This window comes from Vicugna pacos, chromosome 21 (genome assembly GCF_048564905.1).
Source record: "Vicugna pacos chromosome 21, VicPac4, whole genome shotgun sequence".
Lineage (NCBI taxonomy): Eukaryota > Metazoa > Chordata > Mammalia > Artiodactyla > Camelidae > Vicugna > Vicugna pacos.
In genome coordinates this window covers 24,328,646-24,346,854 of record NC_133007.1, presented here as the reverse complement: position 1 = coordinate 24,346,854, position 18,209 = coordinate 24,328,646, and the positions used below count along the sequence as shown (strand labels likewise).

At 52.2% G+C, this 18,209-nt stretch overlaps 1 protein-coding gene across 1 annotated transcript; it reads right to left on the bottom strand.

Moving 5' to 3' along the window:
- Positions 1–1,332: 1,332 nt before the first annotated feature.
- SH2D2A (SH2 domain containing 2A) lies at positions 1,333–10,794 on the bottom strand. Its single transcript, XM_006214746.4, has 8 exons — positions 10,664–10,794; positions 9,902–10,062; positions 8,921–9,105; positions 8,118–8,207; positions 7,696–7,864; positions 4,615–4,764; positions 4,098–4,397; positions 1,333–2,414 (listed from the first exon to the last, which is right to left on the bottom strand). Exons 1-8 carry the CDS (start codon positions 10,695–10,697, stop codon positions 2,247–2,249), a joined length of 1,257 nt encoding a protein of 418 aa, XP_006214808.2. The 5' UTR covers positions 10,698–10,794; the 3' UTR covers positions 1,333–2,246.
- Between the last annotated feature and the right edge of the window lie 7,415 nt (positions 10,795–18,209).

Sequence of the window (18,209 nt, the reverse complement as noted above, 5' to 3'; positions counted from 1 at the left end):
TCCTTCAGAAACACCACGTGGGTCACTAGGCATTTCTGACCCCTCCCTGCACCTGCCCATCCTGTTCTATCTTGAAGGCTAAGGAAATCCTGTTTTCTGACATTCTCATTTCTAGTTCTTGCTATACAGTTAGCTTTTCCTTTTTTCTTCCTCCTCCCCTGCCACAAGGACTCAGCCACCAGGTGACTCCCTGAGTCTCATCTAAGGCCTTTCTTGCACTTTCAGCCTACCCTCCCCAAAGCCATCTGCTCCCCTCCCCTCCCCCATCTTCCTCCCACCTCTTCCCTCGCTCAGGAGGGAGTTCAGATCTACAGACAGGAGGAAATGGAACCCCAAGTCTGTTGACTCAGCAACCATATTTCTCCTTAAGCTGATTAGCGCTGGAGTGGAAAGGAGGGGAATTCACTAGTCACTGGAGCTGGCCCTGCACCAGGCTGGGGGTGGCGTGGTGGTGCAGCACCCACATCTAGGGAACATATCTTCAGGGAAGGTCTGGGGGACTTCCGTGATTCAGGCAAGTACCCAGGGCCCCTTGGCAGGAAGGGGGACCCCGATGGGCCCTGATTGTCTTGGCTGAGCTCTCACAGGGATGAGTAAGAAGAGGCTGCCCAGATGGGACCCCAGGAGTGCTCAGAAGCCCCCTGAGAGGCTCCTGGGGAAGTCTCTGATCTGAGCCCTGAGCGCAACCCAAGGACAGACACTTCCCTGCCTCAGAGAGCTTCCAGTATGAGACAAGGATAAGATCTAAGGGAGATTCTTCTAGGCACTTGAAGCCCAGAGCATGGAGCTTGGCCATAGTAGGGCAGAGAGAGGAAGCCTCATGAGGGAGACAGAGAAGGCCTGAGCGCAAGAGGCTGGGAAGACACAAGAGAGTGCCTTGGAGCCACTGTGGGCGGGCTCCCCATCCTCCTAAGGGGCTCATACACATAGGCTCCCTACCCCCCTCCCCCAGTCCTGCAGGGCTTGGCAGGGGAGTTGGGGAAGGAGGTGCAAGGGGCTAACTTTCAACCACTTCCCTCCCTGCCCTCTTTCTTTCCTGGCATCCCCCAGGTGATACAGCCACCCCTCTGCCCCTGGATAGCTGCCCAGCCCACCTCCACTAGGGAAGGAATACTTTGCAGAGAGAGGTCTTTGTCCCTTGCTTTGGTGTCTCCCGGCCCCCAGCCCCCAGATCTGTGACACTTACCCATGTGTCTCTCAATGCCTGGCCCTTCTCCCCTCCCTGCAGTGGCCATTCAACCACTTTCCTTCCACAGTATGGGAGAGAGAGTCAGAGACGGAGACAGAAGGAGCCTAGAGCTCTTGAATCCCTGTTGGGGGAGGTGGTTGACGATGATTTATTAGCCAGACAAGAATCAACAAACAAGTTCTAACATCTGTTCTCGCCAAACCATTCCTCAGACAACAGCAGCTTTGGAACAGGGCCCAGACTCAAAGGCTCAGAGGGCCAAGGAAATCAGACTCCAGGAGGAGAAACCAGGGCAGTGGGATGCAGCAGGGCCCTCCTAGCCCACTGTTTTAGAAGATGGCCAAGCACTGAGCCATTGGATTCATAATGACTCTTGGGAGAGAGCCAGTGGGTGTGTCCCTAAAAGGAAGCTGACTCCACATTTGCTCCTCTGACCTCCAGGCTCTTTGTGGGGTCCCAGACCAGTCAGGGGAACAGGTCTAAGCTGAGATCTGGAGGATGGGAACCAGCACCCAGGCCCCCATGAGGTGGAACTCTGGACAGCAGCCAGATTTCTTATCTGAGGAAATCCCTGACATTCCTGTGGATGTGGGGTATGGAACAGAGGACTATACAGAGGAATCAGGAAGCTTGGGTTCTAGTCCTTGACCTTGGCTAAGCCACTATCCCTCTCTGGTTGTTTCCTTATCTGCACAGTGAGGGGGTTGGACTTAATCAGTAAGGGCAAAGTAGATGCTTCTCTTCCTCCTTCTCTCACCCATGGCAGATATCGCTAATCAATCACAGTGTATCAGGTGTTCTTTTCTGCTGAGTTCAAGTATGACCTTAACATCCTTTCCAGCGCAGCGCTCTAGGAAGCCACAACCAATGGATCGGAGTTGGCATGCAAGGTGACACCTTTTTGCCATCTTTGCAATAGATGATGGTTGAGGTCCTTGCCAGCTTTGATCACCTGCAGTTTGTTCCATCCGCATTTCCTGAGGAGGGCGCCTGGGTGTGTGTGAAGGTCTCTCGATCCACTGTTCCAAGTTATCCTCCGCCAGCTCAGACTCACAAGCTACTGAGAAGGCCCCGGGGGGAGCCAGGCCTGTCCTCTGTCCTGAAGCACCTGTCTAGAAAAGTTGTGGGGGAGGGTGTGCCCCCAGCGGGGTAGGGGCTGGTGGGGCACGGAAAGGCCTTGTTCAGCCGCAAAGTTCTCAGAATACAGTTGCTGGCCACTTGGATTCTGTAAAGAGAAGAATGGTCCCAGATCACACCCTCTACCCTCTGCCTCTTAGGCCTACCTGCAGCCTCAATGGATAAGACAGTCTGATCTTAACAGTCACTGGCCTGCAGAGATGAGGTCTAAACCTTTCTCATTCATTCAACAAACATTTGTTGAGCACCTGCTCCGTGCCAGGCAATGTGCTGAGTGCTCTGGAAACAGATGAATAAGTCCCAGCCCCTCACACTCTGCTGGGGAAGAGGGAAGACGGGTGTCTGTGATCAGTGGCACGACAGGTGTGTATAAAGCCTCCGTGTGGATGGCCTCTGCAGTCAGGTCAGGGAAGTCTCTGCAGAGAGAAGGGCAAGCTGGTCTGGAAGGATGATTAGCAGGTTGCTGGGCAGCGGCAGTGTGCACTTTCAGGAAGTGTACAGGCAGAGGGACTGGCATATGCAAACCCTCAGGAGGCTTAAAACCACTTGGTGTGTCTGAAGAAATGTGAACAGTTCTGGAAGGATGCGAGCAGCCGGTGGTACAGCTGAGGAGGTGGTCCCCCCAAGTACAGAGGGCCTCACGGGCCAGGTAGCTGTTTTAGAAAGACCTTTCTGACTTTCTTAGGGCAGAGTGAATCACAAGTGGCAAGATGAGAGATGATGGGGGCTGAAACTGGGAAAGGAAAAATGTATTTAGGAAGAGACTCGGCAGGAATCAGTGGCTTATCAAGGAGTGAGGGTGAAGAGGAGGGAGGTGTCAAAGGAGTCAGGATTCTGGCTTGAACAGTTGTGTGGCTGCAGTGGTATGAGACCAGATAAGGAATACAGAGAGAGAATTCGGGTAGGGGGGAGTACAGTGAGAGCATTGGCTGCACTGAGGTCAAGAGGCTGTGGGACACCGGGGAGCTGGGCAGAAGCCTGGAGAAAACTTTGGATAGAAACATGGACTGGTGACACCAGCTCTTGGATGGCAGCAGGCGGCAGGAGCCTGCCTAAGTGTGAGCCGGTACCAGGGCTGCGGAGGTGGACCCTGGTGCGCCCCGCAGTGGGGGAGGGTGAAGGAGGGCCTGGGAGGCGGGGCAGAAGCAGAGGGAGAGGGTGGGAGCAGCCCGTGGGTCTAACACAGCTCAGGAAACAAGACACTGACTTGAACTGATCAGTGAGAAGAGTGGGTAGGTGTGGGGGATGGAAGGAGGAGACAGGGAGTGTGTGGAAGGAGAAAGCATGCCGGTGCCCCCTCCCCTGAGCTCATCTTAGGTGACACAAGGGACTCCAAGTGCTCTTTTTCAGGAAGGCAGGGCCCCTGAAGGCTGAGAGGAAGGAGCCAGAGCAGGAGAGGCCCAAGTTCAGACTGGGCAGCAGAGGAGGAGTGGAGCCAAGATTTCAGGCACAGGATGGGTGAGAGGGACACAGGCTCAGGTAGGGGAAGGCTGAGGGGGCCCTGTGAGGGACCTCTGTTTTCTCCGAGAAGTGGAGGGGATGGGGACTTGACAAAGGGGAGTCAGGTCCCAGGAACTCCAGGCAGAGGAGAAGGAGCAATCTCTTGAGATGGAAAAGGGTTGCTGGCAGCCTGGACCTCTGTCCTTCCCATCTCAGGTGAGACCTCAGACTTAAACCCAGGCATCCAGTCTCAACATCTTCTCCACCCTCCCCAGTCTAGCTTTCAGGAAGGCCTCCTCGTGGTCTAACTCTTCCCTGTATCCCCATTTACCTGGCTTTCTGGGACGGGTCTGGACTTGCACTTCCGTAGGATTTCGTGCCTGAGGATGCGCGGCAGGCTCTCACCCCCTGAATCAGGCACTTTCACCTCCACCTCGGCATAAATGTTGCTGGGGGTTTCCCCGGGGCTGCCACGGCCCATGGCATAGAAGTCTATGGGTTCATCAGGTTCGTGGTAGATGGGGATGGAGGGCTTAGGGGGCGGGGTTGGGCGGGGTCTCGAAGCGGAGCTTGTGTAGACTTCATAGGGCAGCTGAAGTTTGGCGGGCACGGGAGGCCTGGGCCTGGACGGCTGGGAGGGCCAGGAGAGAAGGCAGAGAGGGGAGGAGAGCGCGTCAGAACAACCCAGGCAGGGCCAAAGCTGGAGCCCTAGCCCAGCCTGAGCATCGGTCCCCAGTAGGCTTCCCGCCTCCCCACTGGCCCCGCCCCCTCCCCCGGCCGCGCCCTCCTTTTCGACCCCGCCCTTCCCTCAGGCCCTGCCTCCTTCCTCAGCCCCTCCCGCCCAATACCTCCTGTGGCTCCCTAGCCCCTTCCTTCTGCGTGGCGGATGCGCTCTGCTCCTTTTTGAGGATTGGGCTATACTGAGGTTGTGAGTTCTGGCTTTTACTTCCAGAGTCTGATTCTTCAGTCTTTAGGGACAGTCCCGCGGGCTCAGGAGTCTGCGGGAGGGTTGAGGGGGAGTAAGCCTCAGGGACTTGGTGAAGGACGGATGACGGGTGGGACTGGGCAGGTAATCCCGGAGGACGGAGTAATCTGGTCCAGGTGGAGGATGTGGGGGCGGGGCGGGGCACAGAAATTTGGCCCACACTGGGTTCCTGGATGAGGAAGAGGGGATGGAGGTGGCAGGGAAACAAGGAGGTGGGGCAGTTGCTCCGGTCACAGGCCACATCTAGTATTAAACTTAACTTCATCTGAAACACAGGGCCAGGCTGGTCACCATTTGTGCCTGTGGTTGCAAAACTGCAACAATGCGTTAGAAGTTTTCAGCCTAAAAATTTTCAGCATGGGGAGAGATCTCCAAGACTGCTGTGTCTGTGTTTATTTCTGCAGGTGCCAGAGGACAACTTTATGCAGCTATAAGCTAGATATTTTAGGGACATAGTTACTGCCTCAGGGGAGAGGAGCCATCCTCACAGAGGGAGGTTTCCTCCCTGTGTTAGGTGTGCTTTTCCCTCCGCATTTGTCCCGGGGTTCACAAATGTTCACCGCATGTCCATTACTTCTAGGAGGCTCAGACCATAGGGCTTTTCTCTTGCTTCTGCAATCCACCAAGCGCATGTCTCCATCTAGGGGTGTACAGGCACTGCAGACTTCATGGATCCAAATTAGAATTCTTTTTCCCTGCCCCAACCCCCTAAGAGTTCTCAGCATTCCCTTTATGAATACAAAGCAGTACCTCCAACGACCTGCTGAAGTAGTGCCTTAGGAGTCATCCTGGACATCCTCTCCCTTCCTCCTCACATCCACTGCTCCGTCCACTGCATAAATATATTTAGATCTGCACACCTCTCTCCATGCTCACAGCCACCACTCTGGTCCAGGCCTCCTAATTCCTCCCCCTGTATTATCTTGCCCTGCCAACCCATCTCCACTCCTCGGTCAGAGTGAGCCTGCAGAAGTTCCCCTAGCCATCGTCCGTGGCTGCCTGTTGCTCCAGGATAAAGCGCAAACTCCAGAGAACTTAAGTCACCCAACCCTCTGAGCCCTGGCCATAGAGCTTGGTCTCTGACAGATCTGCCTTCATCTCTCTCAGCTGCAGCTGGCTCCCCTCACCTCCAGACTTTGCTAAAACCCATTGCCACTGCTTGGGAATCTTCAAGTCTCTATCTACTCCTCACAAAACTCTGCACAAGAGTTGCCACATAGGAACAGTCCCACAGAGAATACTTCTTTGAACTGATACTCACTAAGCTCCAAGAAACTATTCTAGCCCAGGTCATCAGTGACCTTCTGTTGGCCAAATCCGATAGTCAATTCTGGACCTGCTGGCACCTGCTCTTCCTTGATGCATTTTCTTTGCTTGGCATCTAGGGCATCATCCTCTTGGTTCGTCTCCTCTCTCTCTGGCAGCTCCTTTTCAGTTTTCTTTGTAGGTTCCCCTTCATTTCTGCAAACTCTAAAAATGCTGGAATTCTTTTCTTTTCCATTTACACTTACTCCTGAGTGAGATTTCATCCCTCCTGAGGGCTTTAGACTCAATCGATCTGCATGCTGATGGCTCCCAAATGTTTCTCTCCAGCTGAGACTTCTGTCCTAAACTCCAGATCCATATAGTCCCACTGCCTACTTGACATCTCCATTTAGATATTGAATGGATATCTCAAACCATGAATGTCAAAACTGAACCCCTGCCTCCCCAGACTTGGTCCTCTGATAGCCTTCCTCATCTCAGTCAACAACTCCATCTTTTCACATTCCTCATCCAATCCTGTAAGAACCCTATCAGCTCCACCTTCCAAACAGATCCAGCATTCCACCTCCTCACCCTTCCACCTCTACCAGCCTGGTCCAGGCTTCCATCTTCTCTCCTGAAGTTTTGTAGTGGTCTCCATCTGGTCACCCATGTTCCTCCCAAACTTACAAGGTCATGTCACTCTTTAGTTTTTAACTGTCCAGTGTCATCCCGCCTCACACAGAATAAAATCCCAAATCAAACAAGAGTCTACAGGGCCCCCTACCTTCACTCCTCTGATCTTATCTCCTACCTCTACCTGTAGTAGCTTTCTCATCTCATCTCACCAGGGATGCTCCTACCTCAGGGTCTTTGCACCTGCTGTGCCCTCTACCTAGGATGCTTTTCCTCTAGTTGTCTGCATGACCCCCTCCCTTACTTTGGCCTCTGTTCAAATATCCCCTTACCAGAGTAGCCTTCCCTGACATCCCTATGTAAAATAGCCCCAACCCTGTCACTCCCTGTTTCTGTAGTTTCTGTTTGTTATCCATATTATCATTCGTTGTCTGTCTCCTCTCCCTAGAATGTAAGCTCCACAAAGGTAGGGATATTTGGGTCAGTTTTGTTTACTCTTTTGAAATAGCATTTCCCAGTGCCCAGACCAATGCCTGACACATAATTATCCCTCAGAACTGCCTGAACTTCCTCAGGGAGGCACTCTCTGACCTGGCTCCCCACCAAGGGAACTAAACAGCACCCCACTCTGTATTTCCTCTTATCACATTCTCACACTTGGTTCCTATTATTTGTCTCTGCGGCTGGTGAGCAAGCTTTGTGGGTTTGACACCTTCTGTCTTGTCCATAGCTCTATTTCCAGGGCCTGCCAGCACCTGGTATATGCTAGGTCCTCAGTAAATATCTCTTAATTAAAAAAACAAATGACCTGTCTGCTAGCTGGCCACTCCCAGCCCTTCCAGTCTTTGTGTGGCTGATCTTTCAAGGACCCCTTCCTCAACACATCTTTCTGGAAGGGCTTGCTGCGGAGATGTGTAAGCACGGGAGGTCTGACTGGGTCGTCCGTAGAGTGAGAAGGTGCCTGGTGTCGCGGTCCTGCGGCCTGAACTCTGTGTGGGAAGGGGCGCTAGCCTGAGTCTCTGGAGTCAGGTCAGTGCCAGGGCGGGGTGTAGGGGCGGCGTACCTGACGGGCAAGGGGCTCGGTGAGCTTCTCCCGGTAGGGGCTGAGCGGGCACGCCGTGTAGTGCCGCAGCAGGTCCTGCAGCCGCGCGTGGGCGCTGTCCTCGCCCAGCACCACGTGGCGCCCGTCCCGGAGCTGGGCCAGCAGGAAGTGGCGGCAGCAAGTCCGGCCCCTGGAGGGCACCAGTCAGGATCAGACCTGTTCCCTCTTCCCAGCCAGGACGTCAGTACGAGTAGTGACCCCTACCCGCCCCGCGTAAGGGTCTCCTACCCTCATTAGCTTAGGGGCTGAGCGTAGAGCCCCTGCCTCTGCTGGGGATCAGCATGAAGTTCTGCCCCTCACAGGTCCTTAAGCACCAAGTCCTGCCCCCCGATTAACCCAAAGCCCCGCCCCCTTGCCCCCCAGCGCATCGCCCCTCCCCTCACCTGTAAGTCAGCACAAAGGTCACAGCGCTCTCGCTGAAACGCACCAAGTAGCATCCCTGAGGCTTTGTCTCCAGCAGCCTCTCGGCCTCTCTGTGAGTGATGGAGAAGACACGGGAAGGCTGCTCTGACATCCATTCTCACCCCCATCTCATTGGCTCTCATGGGGGACCCATATACCCTAATTAAGCAGGCTGAAGTGGCTAGAGAAGGGTGGAGGTGGGAGAGAGGATGTGGGCACTGCACTCCGCTGCAGGGACTGGGCAGGGACAAGGACCAGGGGTCCCACTCAGGAGACTCCCAGCCCTGGATCCTTCTGGCTGCATTCTGGAAAAATAGCCTGGGGTGGGGGGCTGGGGGGAGGCAGTTCTGCAGCTTCAGCAACTGGGACCGTAATAGACTTCTGGATTTCAGAAGTCATAAGCTGAATGGAGGAGGTGAACACAGATACAGGAGAAGGGAAGCTGAGATGGAAGGAGGAACTGCAAGGGAGGGAAGAAAGGAGCAGGCTGGTGAAAACCAGATGGAGGACGAGAGAGATGGAGACAGAGGTGGAAACTGAGCACTAGAGGCCCAAGAGACAGGAGGGAAGTTGAGCCTAGAGGGGGGAAACTGAAGCACAGGGTGGGGGGTTTGCGCTGGACCTTCTCCAATGATCTCCCCCAGGAGAGCTGCCTCAGAAAATAGACTTGAAACCTCCAGGAGTCATAGCCTGGGCTTGTAGCCTCAATCTACTCTTAACTGACCGCAGGACCCAGGACTGGCCCCTGCCCTTCTCTGAACCTGTTTCTTCCCCTGTGACTCACCTCCGGGTGATGAAGCCGTGGAACCAGGCGGGGGCTGCCCCGTGCTGCAGGAGCTCACGGGCCTGGGTCTTCTGGAACCAAGCTTGAGTCTCAGCCTGCAGGGACAGGCCTCCTTCCTTAGGTACCTCCTCAGCCTTCCCAACGTCCTTTGGGCTGAAGGCAGCCCCCAGGGTCTGGGGAGGTGCCTAGATAGGGAGAGAGAGTTCAAGGAGGGGGAATTAGCCTTGATTAGTGGTCCTTCTCCTGACTCCAAGTCAGCTGCCTCAGAGCCAGCTTCACATCCCTTCATCTAGCCCCTCCTGGACATGTGGAGGAAGCTCCCCACCCCCCTCTCCCATCTCAGTTGCTTATTTTAGGATATTTTAGGACCCAGAAAGTCCTTCCCAAAGTCAAACTTAAATCTCTTGCTTCAACTCCAGCTGTTTTTGTTTCTAGGGAATTTCCTTCCACTTCCCTCCGAGTCCCTGGGCCTTTGATTCAGGAATAGGGAGCTGTTAAGCTGCGCTTAAATGGGAGTGAGGCCTTCCAGATAGACAGAAACTCCCTGGCCTAAGCCATGAAGGGAGATGATGCAGGAGGTCACTCCAGAGGCCAGAAGGAGGGAGAGCTCACCCTACAGTTGGAGGAATTCAGCTGGTTTGTTGGGAGGGCTTCCTAATGACTGGGTGGGTGAGAAGGACTGAGACAGGGCTGCTCTGGGCAGATGAAGGCCATAGACAGAAATGCAGAAGCTTGCTTCTGGGACTCAAGTCACCATAGCTTGGTCACCTGTGGACCCTGAGCTTCCCAGGGGCATAGGAGCAGTGAGTGGGTCATTCAGCAACTGAAAGAGGAGCTCCTCATCTCTTTTCCCTCCCTCTGTGCCCCTGGCCTTGTTGGCAACCCCAGCTCATTCCTGCTTTGGCCTTTGTCCACCTGCAAGTCCTCACCCGTGGGAGGGTGGGGCAGATGAGGGAGTTGTACCTCCCGGTTCCCACTCACCACAGCGTGGACAGCCAGGGCCCTGGGGGTGGACTGAGCCTCCTCAGCCTTTGGAGCCTGGAGTCTGGGTCCCGGAAGCAAGTTCAGGTCCTGGCAGCTCCTGGGATTCAAGTCCACGGGCAGGAAGGTGCTGAAGTTCAAGGCGGGGGCTTCTGGACTCCCTGTTCGCACAGAGAGGTTTCTCAGTGAAGGCCTACCTCCCTCCCTGCCACCCACCCCTCCTCCAGGCCTCTCACCAGGGACCTGGAGGGCCGGACAGTCATGGCAGGAGAAATGCAGGAGGGATGGCAGAGATGATTTCTCAGGGAGGAGTGAGGAGCCAAGGAGACAAGAGGGGCTGAGGTGGCAGAGGGGCTTGTCAGAGAAACTGGGCCTCAGGAAGGAGAGCTGGAAAGTCAACTGGTCATCTGGTGGCCCGGAAGTCCCTAAATCTGGGAAAGGAGGCAGATCTCCTCAGGGCAGGTCCGTCTTCTGGGCCAGGATCCTCTGCCTCCCACCCCGCTTCGTCATCCTGCTGTCTCCTTGCTCGTGTCTAAGAAGCGCTCAGCAGACCCTACCACCTTTATCCTTGGGGCTGCATGGACCTGGAGCCCCAGAGGAGGAGAAGGAGTTGTGGGCCGCCTTGCCAGCTCTGGCTTGGGGTGGGGCCTCTCACCCCTGAAATGGGAGCTCAGGCCTGGGGGAGCGAGCGGGAAGGCGGGTGGGGGTGTGATGGGGGTCTCGATGTTCCCTCCCACCCACATTCTCCAACTTCACACTTACCTTGGGGGCATATCTGGGCCAGGGGGAACTCCATGGGGGCAGCTTAGGAAAGGAGCCCCCAGAGCAGGCTGTGTGTATGGGCTCTCAAAGGTGTGCACACTCAGCAACTCATCTCTCCTCTCACCCCTGCCCCCGGGGGCAGGAAATGTCGCCTCACCCACAGCCCTAGACTTCGCAGAGGACCCACGTCATGGAAAGCTGTAAGACAATTGTCCCTCCCCCGGAAGCCAGGCAGCTGAAGGTGGTGGCAGTGTGGTGAGTATTTGTGTCATTCTGTGTCTGGGTGTTGGGAAGCCGTTACTGCTATCTTATCTCCATCCTTCCTGATTCTCTCTCCACGCCCTCACTCCAGACTGGGATTTCCCTTTCCCTCAATCTTTGTCTCTCTCTCTCTCTCTGTCTCTGAGAGAGGCAGTGGGGATGTCAACCTCGGAAGGATAAACCGTGTAAAGTGATCGGACTTCAGGCTCCTCAGAGATTTGTTCTTAGGACACGCGAGGTGGAGGGGACAGAACTGCAACAGGAAGAAAGCGGGTCAGACTTTTGAAGGACTTTCTGAGCTCTTATGAAATCTGTGAGACCAGGGGGCAGGGAGGAGAGAGCTCCTTAAGCACATCATGGAGCTGGGTTAGGGCAAAACCAGGCAATCCCAGAGAAAGGAAGGGAGAATTTCCTCCAACTAAGCAGGTCGTTTTTAGCAGTAAGACTACTAGTGGTTGTTGTCAGTAACTTTAGTGCTGATGCCTTAAACTTGTAAAGTGCTTATCTCCTGCCACCCCATAGGACCTATCCCATTTCTCTGTCATGTGATCCTCACAAATGAGAAGGAGACAGAGAACATTATCGTTTTCCAGAAGGGTAAACTGAAGCTCAGAGGAATGAAGTACCTTGGCAAGGGTCTTTCATTGTCCCTGATGTTCATGGCAGGGTTGGGACTAGAAATCAGGTCTTCTTTTACTAATTTCACTGTGATTTAGGCCAACAGTCCTTGATTCTGTGCCAGGCACCATTCTTGGTGCTGAGAGCCCAGAGAGAAAAAGGATCTTGTCTCAAGATGAAAAGAAAGGGAAACGACTTTCTAACAGATTCTTATACAAGGTTGTGGCAAGTTAGTGGTGTGGGCTGATGCTACGGGAGCCCACCTCAAAGGCTCCTAATCTAGCCATGCGGGAGTGTAGAGGGGGTTGGGATGTCAGAAGAGGAGAGGGAGCTGAGTTGTAGAGGATGAGTAGGGTTAAAGAAGGTAGGACAGATGTTTCTAGAAGAGGACAAGCCTGTGTACAGGCTTGGAAGAGGGCAATAGGGTGGAGCAGGGGAGTGTGTGCCTGGAGAATCCGCTGCCTTGGGGGCTGCCAGTGGTGGTTTATGCAGCCGGAGGGGGCCAGGGCTGGAGCACACACTGCCTTGCACCCAGGAAGAACTTTGGAATCCCAAAACACTACCCCAGCAGTCACTGCTGGCCCAGCCATACCCGCACCCCAGGACCTTACCTCCTCCCACCCCTTAGCTGCCTGGTCCCTCTCCGCTTCCTTAAAAACTGTTGCCTTTTCCTTGATCCCAGCCCCCAGGGGTTGGAAATGAGACTGAGAAGTGCCTTAAAGATCTTCTCCAAACTGCTCATTTTATCCAGACCCAGAGAGAAAAGTCACTTGCCCAGCATTCCCAGTAAGTTATAGGTGGAGCTGGCCCTCCTCAAAAATCAAAGATGTAACCAGCGTATTGAGTAGTCTCAACTCAGTGGAGTTCAAATCTGACATGGTTTTTTTATTTTTCTGCAGTCTCTACCTGCAACCAAACTCTGCCCTCTTTCTTACCCTGTAACAGCATCTTAAGCAGATACTCTAATTTTCACTCATGTTCATGCATGAAGAGTTTAAAACTCCAATATCCAATCGCATATCTGATTTAAACTTGTTTTCCTCTCTCCCCTCTCCCACCCTGTTCCCCTGGCCCGTGGTTGAGGGGCTGGAGTCAGGAGAGGGTGTGGTCTGCTCGTCTCCCTGCTGGAGCTGAGGTAGGACTGGGAGAAGAGGAGACAGAGGGTCTTCATATTCGGTATCTGTTGATGTGTCACAAATTGCCACAACTTAGCAGTCTGAAACAACACACACGTGTAATTTCACAGCTTAGCTGGGTCCTCTGCTCTGAGTCACAAGACTGTAATTAAAGTGACTGCCAGGCTGTGTTCTCATCCAGAGACATGTCTGGAGAAGAATCCTCTCCTAAGTTTGCTCAGGTTGTTCACGGGATTCATTGCCACGTGGCTGTAGGACTAGGGTCTCTGGTATCTTAGTGGCTGTTGGCTGGAGGCTGTTCCCAGCTGCTAGCCGCATGAGCTTTCCAACATAGTTGCTTACTTCTTCAAGTCAGAGAGAAAGCCTCTAGCAAGATGGGCACTGCAATCTTATGTGATCACATGCACGTAATTACTTATATCTTTGCCACATTTCATTGGTAGAAGCAAGTCACAGGTCCCACCCACGCTCATGGGGAAGGATTCCTCAAGGGCATCTCTTCAGGGCATCCCACTTATGATGCATAGCTCAGGTTGAATGGTCACTTGGCGCCCATTGGTCAGGCTCTCAGTCTCTGTGAGGTCCCAATAGTGGACCAGGAGTTATTTTTCAGATGTAATTCTCTGCTAGAGAGAGCATGACCTTGTTCCAGAAGCCCAGGTTGTGTGCTGCAGTTCCCCTATCAGAGCTTTCCAGACTCCACATAGCATCCTGAGCCAACACAGCTACTTCCAGCACCACCGGACATGCTAGACCACGAGGCCCAAGAAGTGGGACAGCTTGTTTACAGTCTGGACCTGCTGCAGGGGTCTTTTCTAGCTCTGGGACTCGCTTGGACCTGGTAACCTTCTGGGTCACCTCACAACTAGTTTGAAATGATATTCTCAAGTACAGCACACCTGGTCTCCAAATCCGAAGAGGCCAAATAAATGCTGTGCCTCTCTCTTAGTGCTGGGAAATACAAGGTGCAACATCTTGTCCTGTACAGCAAGTTCCAGAACAGGGTTTTTGGAAAGGAGGTGGTAATGGAGGGAATCTGAGGAGATACAATATAGTAAGGAGAATACACACTGTGGATTACACAAATATCTTTACTTTTTCATTCCAACCACCTGAATTCAGGGAACAAAACTGATATCTCTGTGTGTGTGTTTTTAACCATCCTGCCCTGTGTCTAGACTTTACCAGTAGCTCATCATTACCTTGGATGATCAGTTATTATTTGACAAATAACTGCCAAATAACTTTGCCTTATTTGACGATTACCTGGCACCATTTACAGGTGAGAAAACTGAGATCAGGATCAAGAGACTTAGCTTCAGTCACATAATGAGAGCATTAGTCTGAAACCTGGGGTTTCCAACTTGGGACCTCTAGGTATGGGGATGGGGACAGATTATAGCCACCAAGTCCTGAGTGTTTGCCATGAGCAACTGCCACGCTGAGTGCTTTACAAGCATGGACTCGTATACCCTTATAACACACCCACAAAGGAGACGCTCTGATTATCACCCCCACTTCACAGACAGGGAAGCTGGGACTTGGGAAGGCTGAGTGACTTGCCCAAGGTCACACAGTCAGGAAGTGGACATTAGAACCAGGTGGTCTGGCTTCAGATCGTGTGATCTTAACTTCTAGCCAGTACAGACGCCAAGGAGTTAGGAGCGCCCTGCTCTGCTACTTTCCCACTGAATGGTTTCACGTAAAAGACACTCGAGTGCTACTTTCCCACTGAATGGTTTCACGTAAAAGACACTCGAGGAGAGCAGAAAAGGAGCAGACTTTCCAAGCCTTTATCTAGCGCTAGAACAAAAACGCTCTCTATAGAATTTTCCTGTAAAGACCAAAATATTCAAACTCTAGGAAACAAGAATTCGCGAGGTAGGTATAGCTCAGTGGCAGAATGCACGCTTACCATGCATGAGGTCCTGGGTGCGACTCCCAGTACTTCCACTTAAAAACCACAACAAAACTGGAATCCAGGAAACTTTTCTAACCACCAGTTAAAACTCTTCCCTTTTAGTAACTTGTGCTTTGCTGCAGTTTCAGCCCAAAACATGGACTCATTTGCAGAACCATAGTATCTTTGAATGTAGTTTTTCATCCAGCAGAATGTGCTTTGCTGACATCACAAGTGATTGTGACACACTCCCACGGTGCTACCGAAAGGAGCAGTGATATTTCAGATTTCACATACTGCCTTTTCCCTGAACAGCTGTCCGCGTTTACAGGACCTAAGGCATTACTTTATAGTGACTCTTACTGTGTCTGTTTGGTCAACATGTATTCTCTGCCTGGAGGACACCAAACACGCTAGGGGCTAGACATGCAATAGTAAATAAAAACTCAGCAACCTGTTCTTTTGGAGTTCATGTCTGGGTGAAGAGAAGTACCCACGGCATATTAACCTTTTAGTGCCTCTTACTTCTTATTGAAAACCAGCAGGTAACAGAAGCAGCACATTGAAAGTGAGGGACTGAGAATTGAAATGGACACCTTTGGGCCCTGACCTCAACAGCCCCCTTTCCCCGTGGGTCTGCATGTGCCTGGCTGGGTTTCTAAATCACAGCTTTATTATGGAATTAGTACATGAATGCATCATGAGCCAGGCCTAGTCAAGTTCTTCCTTGTTCTTCTGAAAGTATAAAAAACTTCCTCCTTAACATAATATACTTAATAATTATATTCACAGTTGTTTTGAAAAGTATAAGGCCTTTTGCAAATGTAATATTTAAATGTAATGTTAGTGTTGACACTGATTAATTAGATCAATTGCTTAGTTTTTAATTAGTATATGGGCTCAAAGAGCATCTGATTTCCTTGAGTAAACAACTATTCAAGTAGAGGAGATCACGATGGCAGAGTAGGAGGGCGTGGGGCTCACCTCCCCACCAACAAACTCATCAAAAATACATCTATGTGTGGAACAATTCTCACAGAATAACAACTGAAAGCTGGCAGAAGATCTCTTATAGGACCAAAGCTGCAGGAAAGATCCCCACATACCTGGGTAGCAGAAATGGGGGAAAAAAAGGAAACAATGAATCAATGGTAGAAAAGAGAGGTTTCTGAGTTTCTTTTCTTCATTCTTTTCCACTCCAAGGTGGAAATCTTCTCTGATTTATGTTGAATTCCCAGGGCCTGGAAGAATGCTGGCGTGTCAGAGATACTCAATAACATCTTTGAGAAGATTTTAAAAAGGAGAAAAGAAAGCTTTTAGAGAATTAAAAATGGCCCTCCGGGCAGAGGTGTCTCCATGTTGTCACCTCCCTGTCTCCTCACACTAGTGCAACAGTCCCCTGCATATGCCACTCTCATGAGGTTCCACGTGTGTCTCCTCACACAGTCACAGGCCAGCCTCTGTCTCGGTGCAGACTTTCTTCCACATGCGCACCTGTGCCTGCTGTGGGCACCTATGTGGATGAGGGTGTCAGAGGAAGAGGCGTGAGTTCTGTGACTGTGGAGAGAGAATAGAAGTTGGGTCTGTTTGAGCCCCAGCTCCGCCACCTACCGGCCCTGTGACCTGGGACAAATCCTGTAGGCCCTCTGAGCCTCAGTTGCCTCGTATGTAAAGTGGGGATAACCCAGACTAAGCTGTTGTATGTAGAATATGAGCTGTGACTCATGTGATGCTTTGTCACCTGGAAAAGGCTGCTGTATTTGGGTACTGTCATTTAATTTATTGTAATAATAAGAAATGGGCGGATGTAGCTATGGGGGGTGGGTGGTGAACTATATATAGCTCAGTGGTAAAGTGCATGCTTAGCATGCACGAGATCCTGGGTTCAATCCCTAGTATTTCCACTAACCAGAAAAAAGAAAAGAAAAGGAAAGAAAGAAAGAAAGAAAAAAGAAAGAAAGGAAGGAAGGAAGGAAGGAAGGAAGGAAGGAAGGAAGGAAGGAAGGAAGAAAGAAAGAAAGAAAGAAAGAAAGAAAGAAAGAAAGAAAGAAAGAAAGAAAGAAAGAAAGAAAGAAAGAAAGAAAGAAGAAAGAAAGAAAGAAAGAAATGGAGGTCCATCCAGCTGGCTAGTTCAACAGACTTGAGCCCTCTCAGGATTTGTCGGGCAGCCTAGGCACTGAGAATGCAGCAGCAGGGATGTGTTTGAACCTTGTCCTCTGGGAACCTTCATTCTGGTGCAAGAGAGAAAAAGAAACGTGTGAACAAATGAGAAGGCAGTTTCAGATCCTGATACGTGTAATAAGATGATAAAGCAGGGTGTTAGATGAAGAGTGGATGTTGCTTGGGACAGCCCCCCACTGAGGTGACAGACACTGGCCAGATGAGAAGGAGCCAGCCCGTCAAGGTCTGAAGAATGTCCGAAACAGGGGGAACAGGGGTGCAAAGGCCTGGAGCATCATGACAGTCACAGGGCCAGGCACCCAGAGAGCTGCCTGTCTGTGGGTGGCGGACCTCACCTGAGAGCCACACCCGTGTGGGGCGAGCACGGCTCCCTTGTAAGCCTTTCACACCAGCCACACCCGGACACACCGGCACTGGTTCAGTTACAACCTCCCGTGACTTTCTTTCCTTGGAAGTAGGGACAGCTGTCCCAGGCCTGGGGTGGGGCAGAGTAGGCCTGAAAGGTGTTGGGGAAGATGGAAACAAAGAGAAAACACAGAAAGGAGAGGTGTGGAGGTGCTTCAGTGGCCTCTCAGACAGCCCAAAAGTCTTTCTACCCAGCCCAGCTTCTGTAGAGAGTTCCAGAATCCTGGTCATCCCCACCTTGGAATTCTGCCTTTTGGACAGGAAAGTCCCTGGGGATAGACCCTGTCTGTCTGTCTCTCTCTCTCTCTTTCTCTCTCTCCACCCCTCTGCATAGGAAGACACTGTGTGGGTGAGCACTGCTGGGTGTTAAGTATCCACCCTGCCCTCCCTTCATATTCTTTTCTATCTGAAAAGAATCAAACAGGAGAGCTGCAAGTCTGGAGATTGGTACTTCAACACATGACTGCCATCTTCTCCAAACCTGCCGTTTAGTTCATCACCAGGTAGTGGCTGAGTGCAGCCCCGTCAAATGCCAGGGCTCCACTCTGTGTGGCTGGAATTCCTCTTTGCACATCCCCTCCCCTCCCCCCACTTCTGGAGACCGCGCCCGCCGCCGCTTTGATACACTGTGTGATAATTGCAACGGAAGCATTTTTCACCTTTAAAATGGAATCACTCAGTCTCTTTGTCTGGAGGCCTGGGCCCAGGCCAGCAGCCCCGGCAAGGGGAGGATTCTCTTAGACCCAGGTACGCTTCTCACAAATGTAGACCAGGTTTGGGGCCACCGAAATCTCCTGTGTGCCTCAATGTTTCATCAGGTAAATGCGCTTGGAAGAGCCTTAGCCTTTCTGAGGCTGCGACTGTTTCTTGCCCTTATCTGTATTTTCATCCCCCTCCATCCCTGTGCCAAGGTCAGCGTGAGCAAGTTACTTGATCTCTCCCAGCTTCGGTTGCCTGGAGACATTCCACGCCTGGAACGTGGGGGAACACCTCTCTGGAAGGGTGGTTGTGAGAGTCCATCAGCAAATCGGGGCTGAGACCGGCA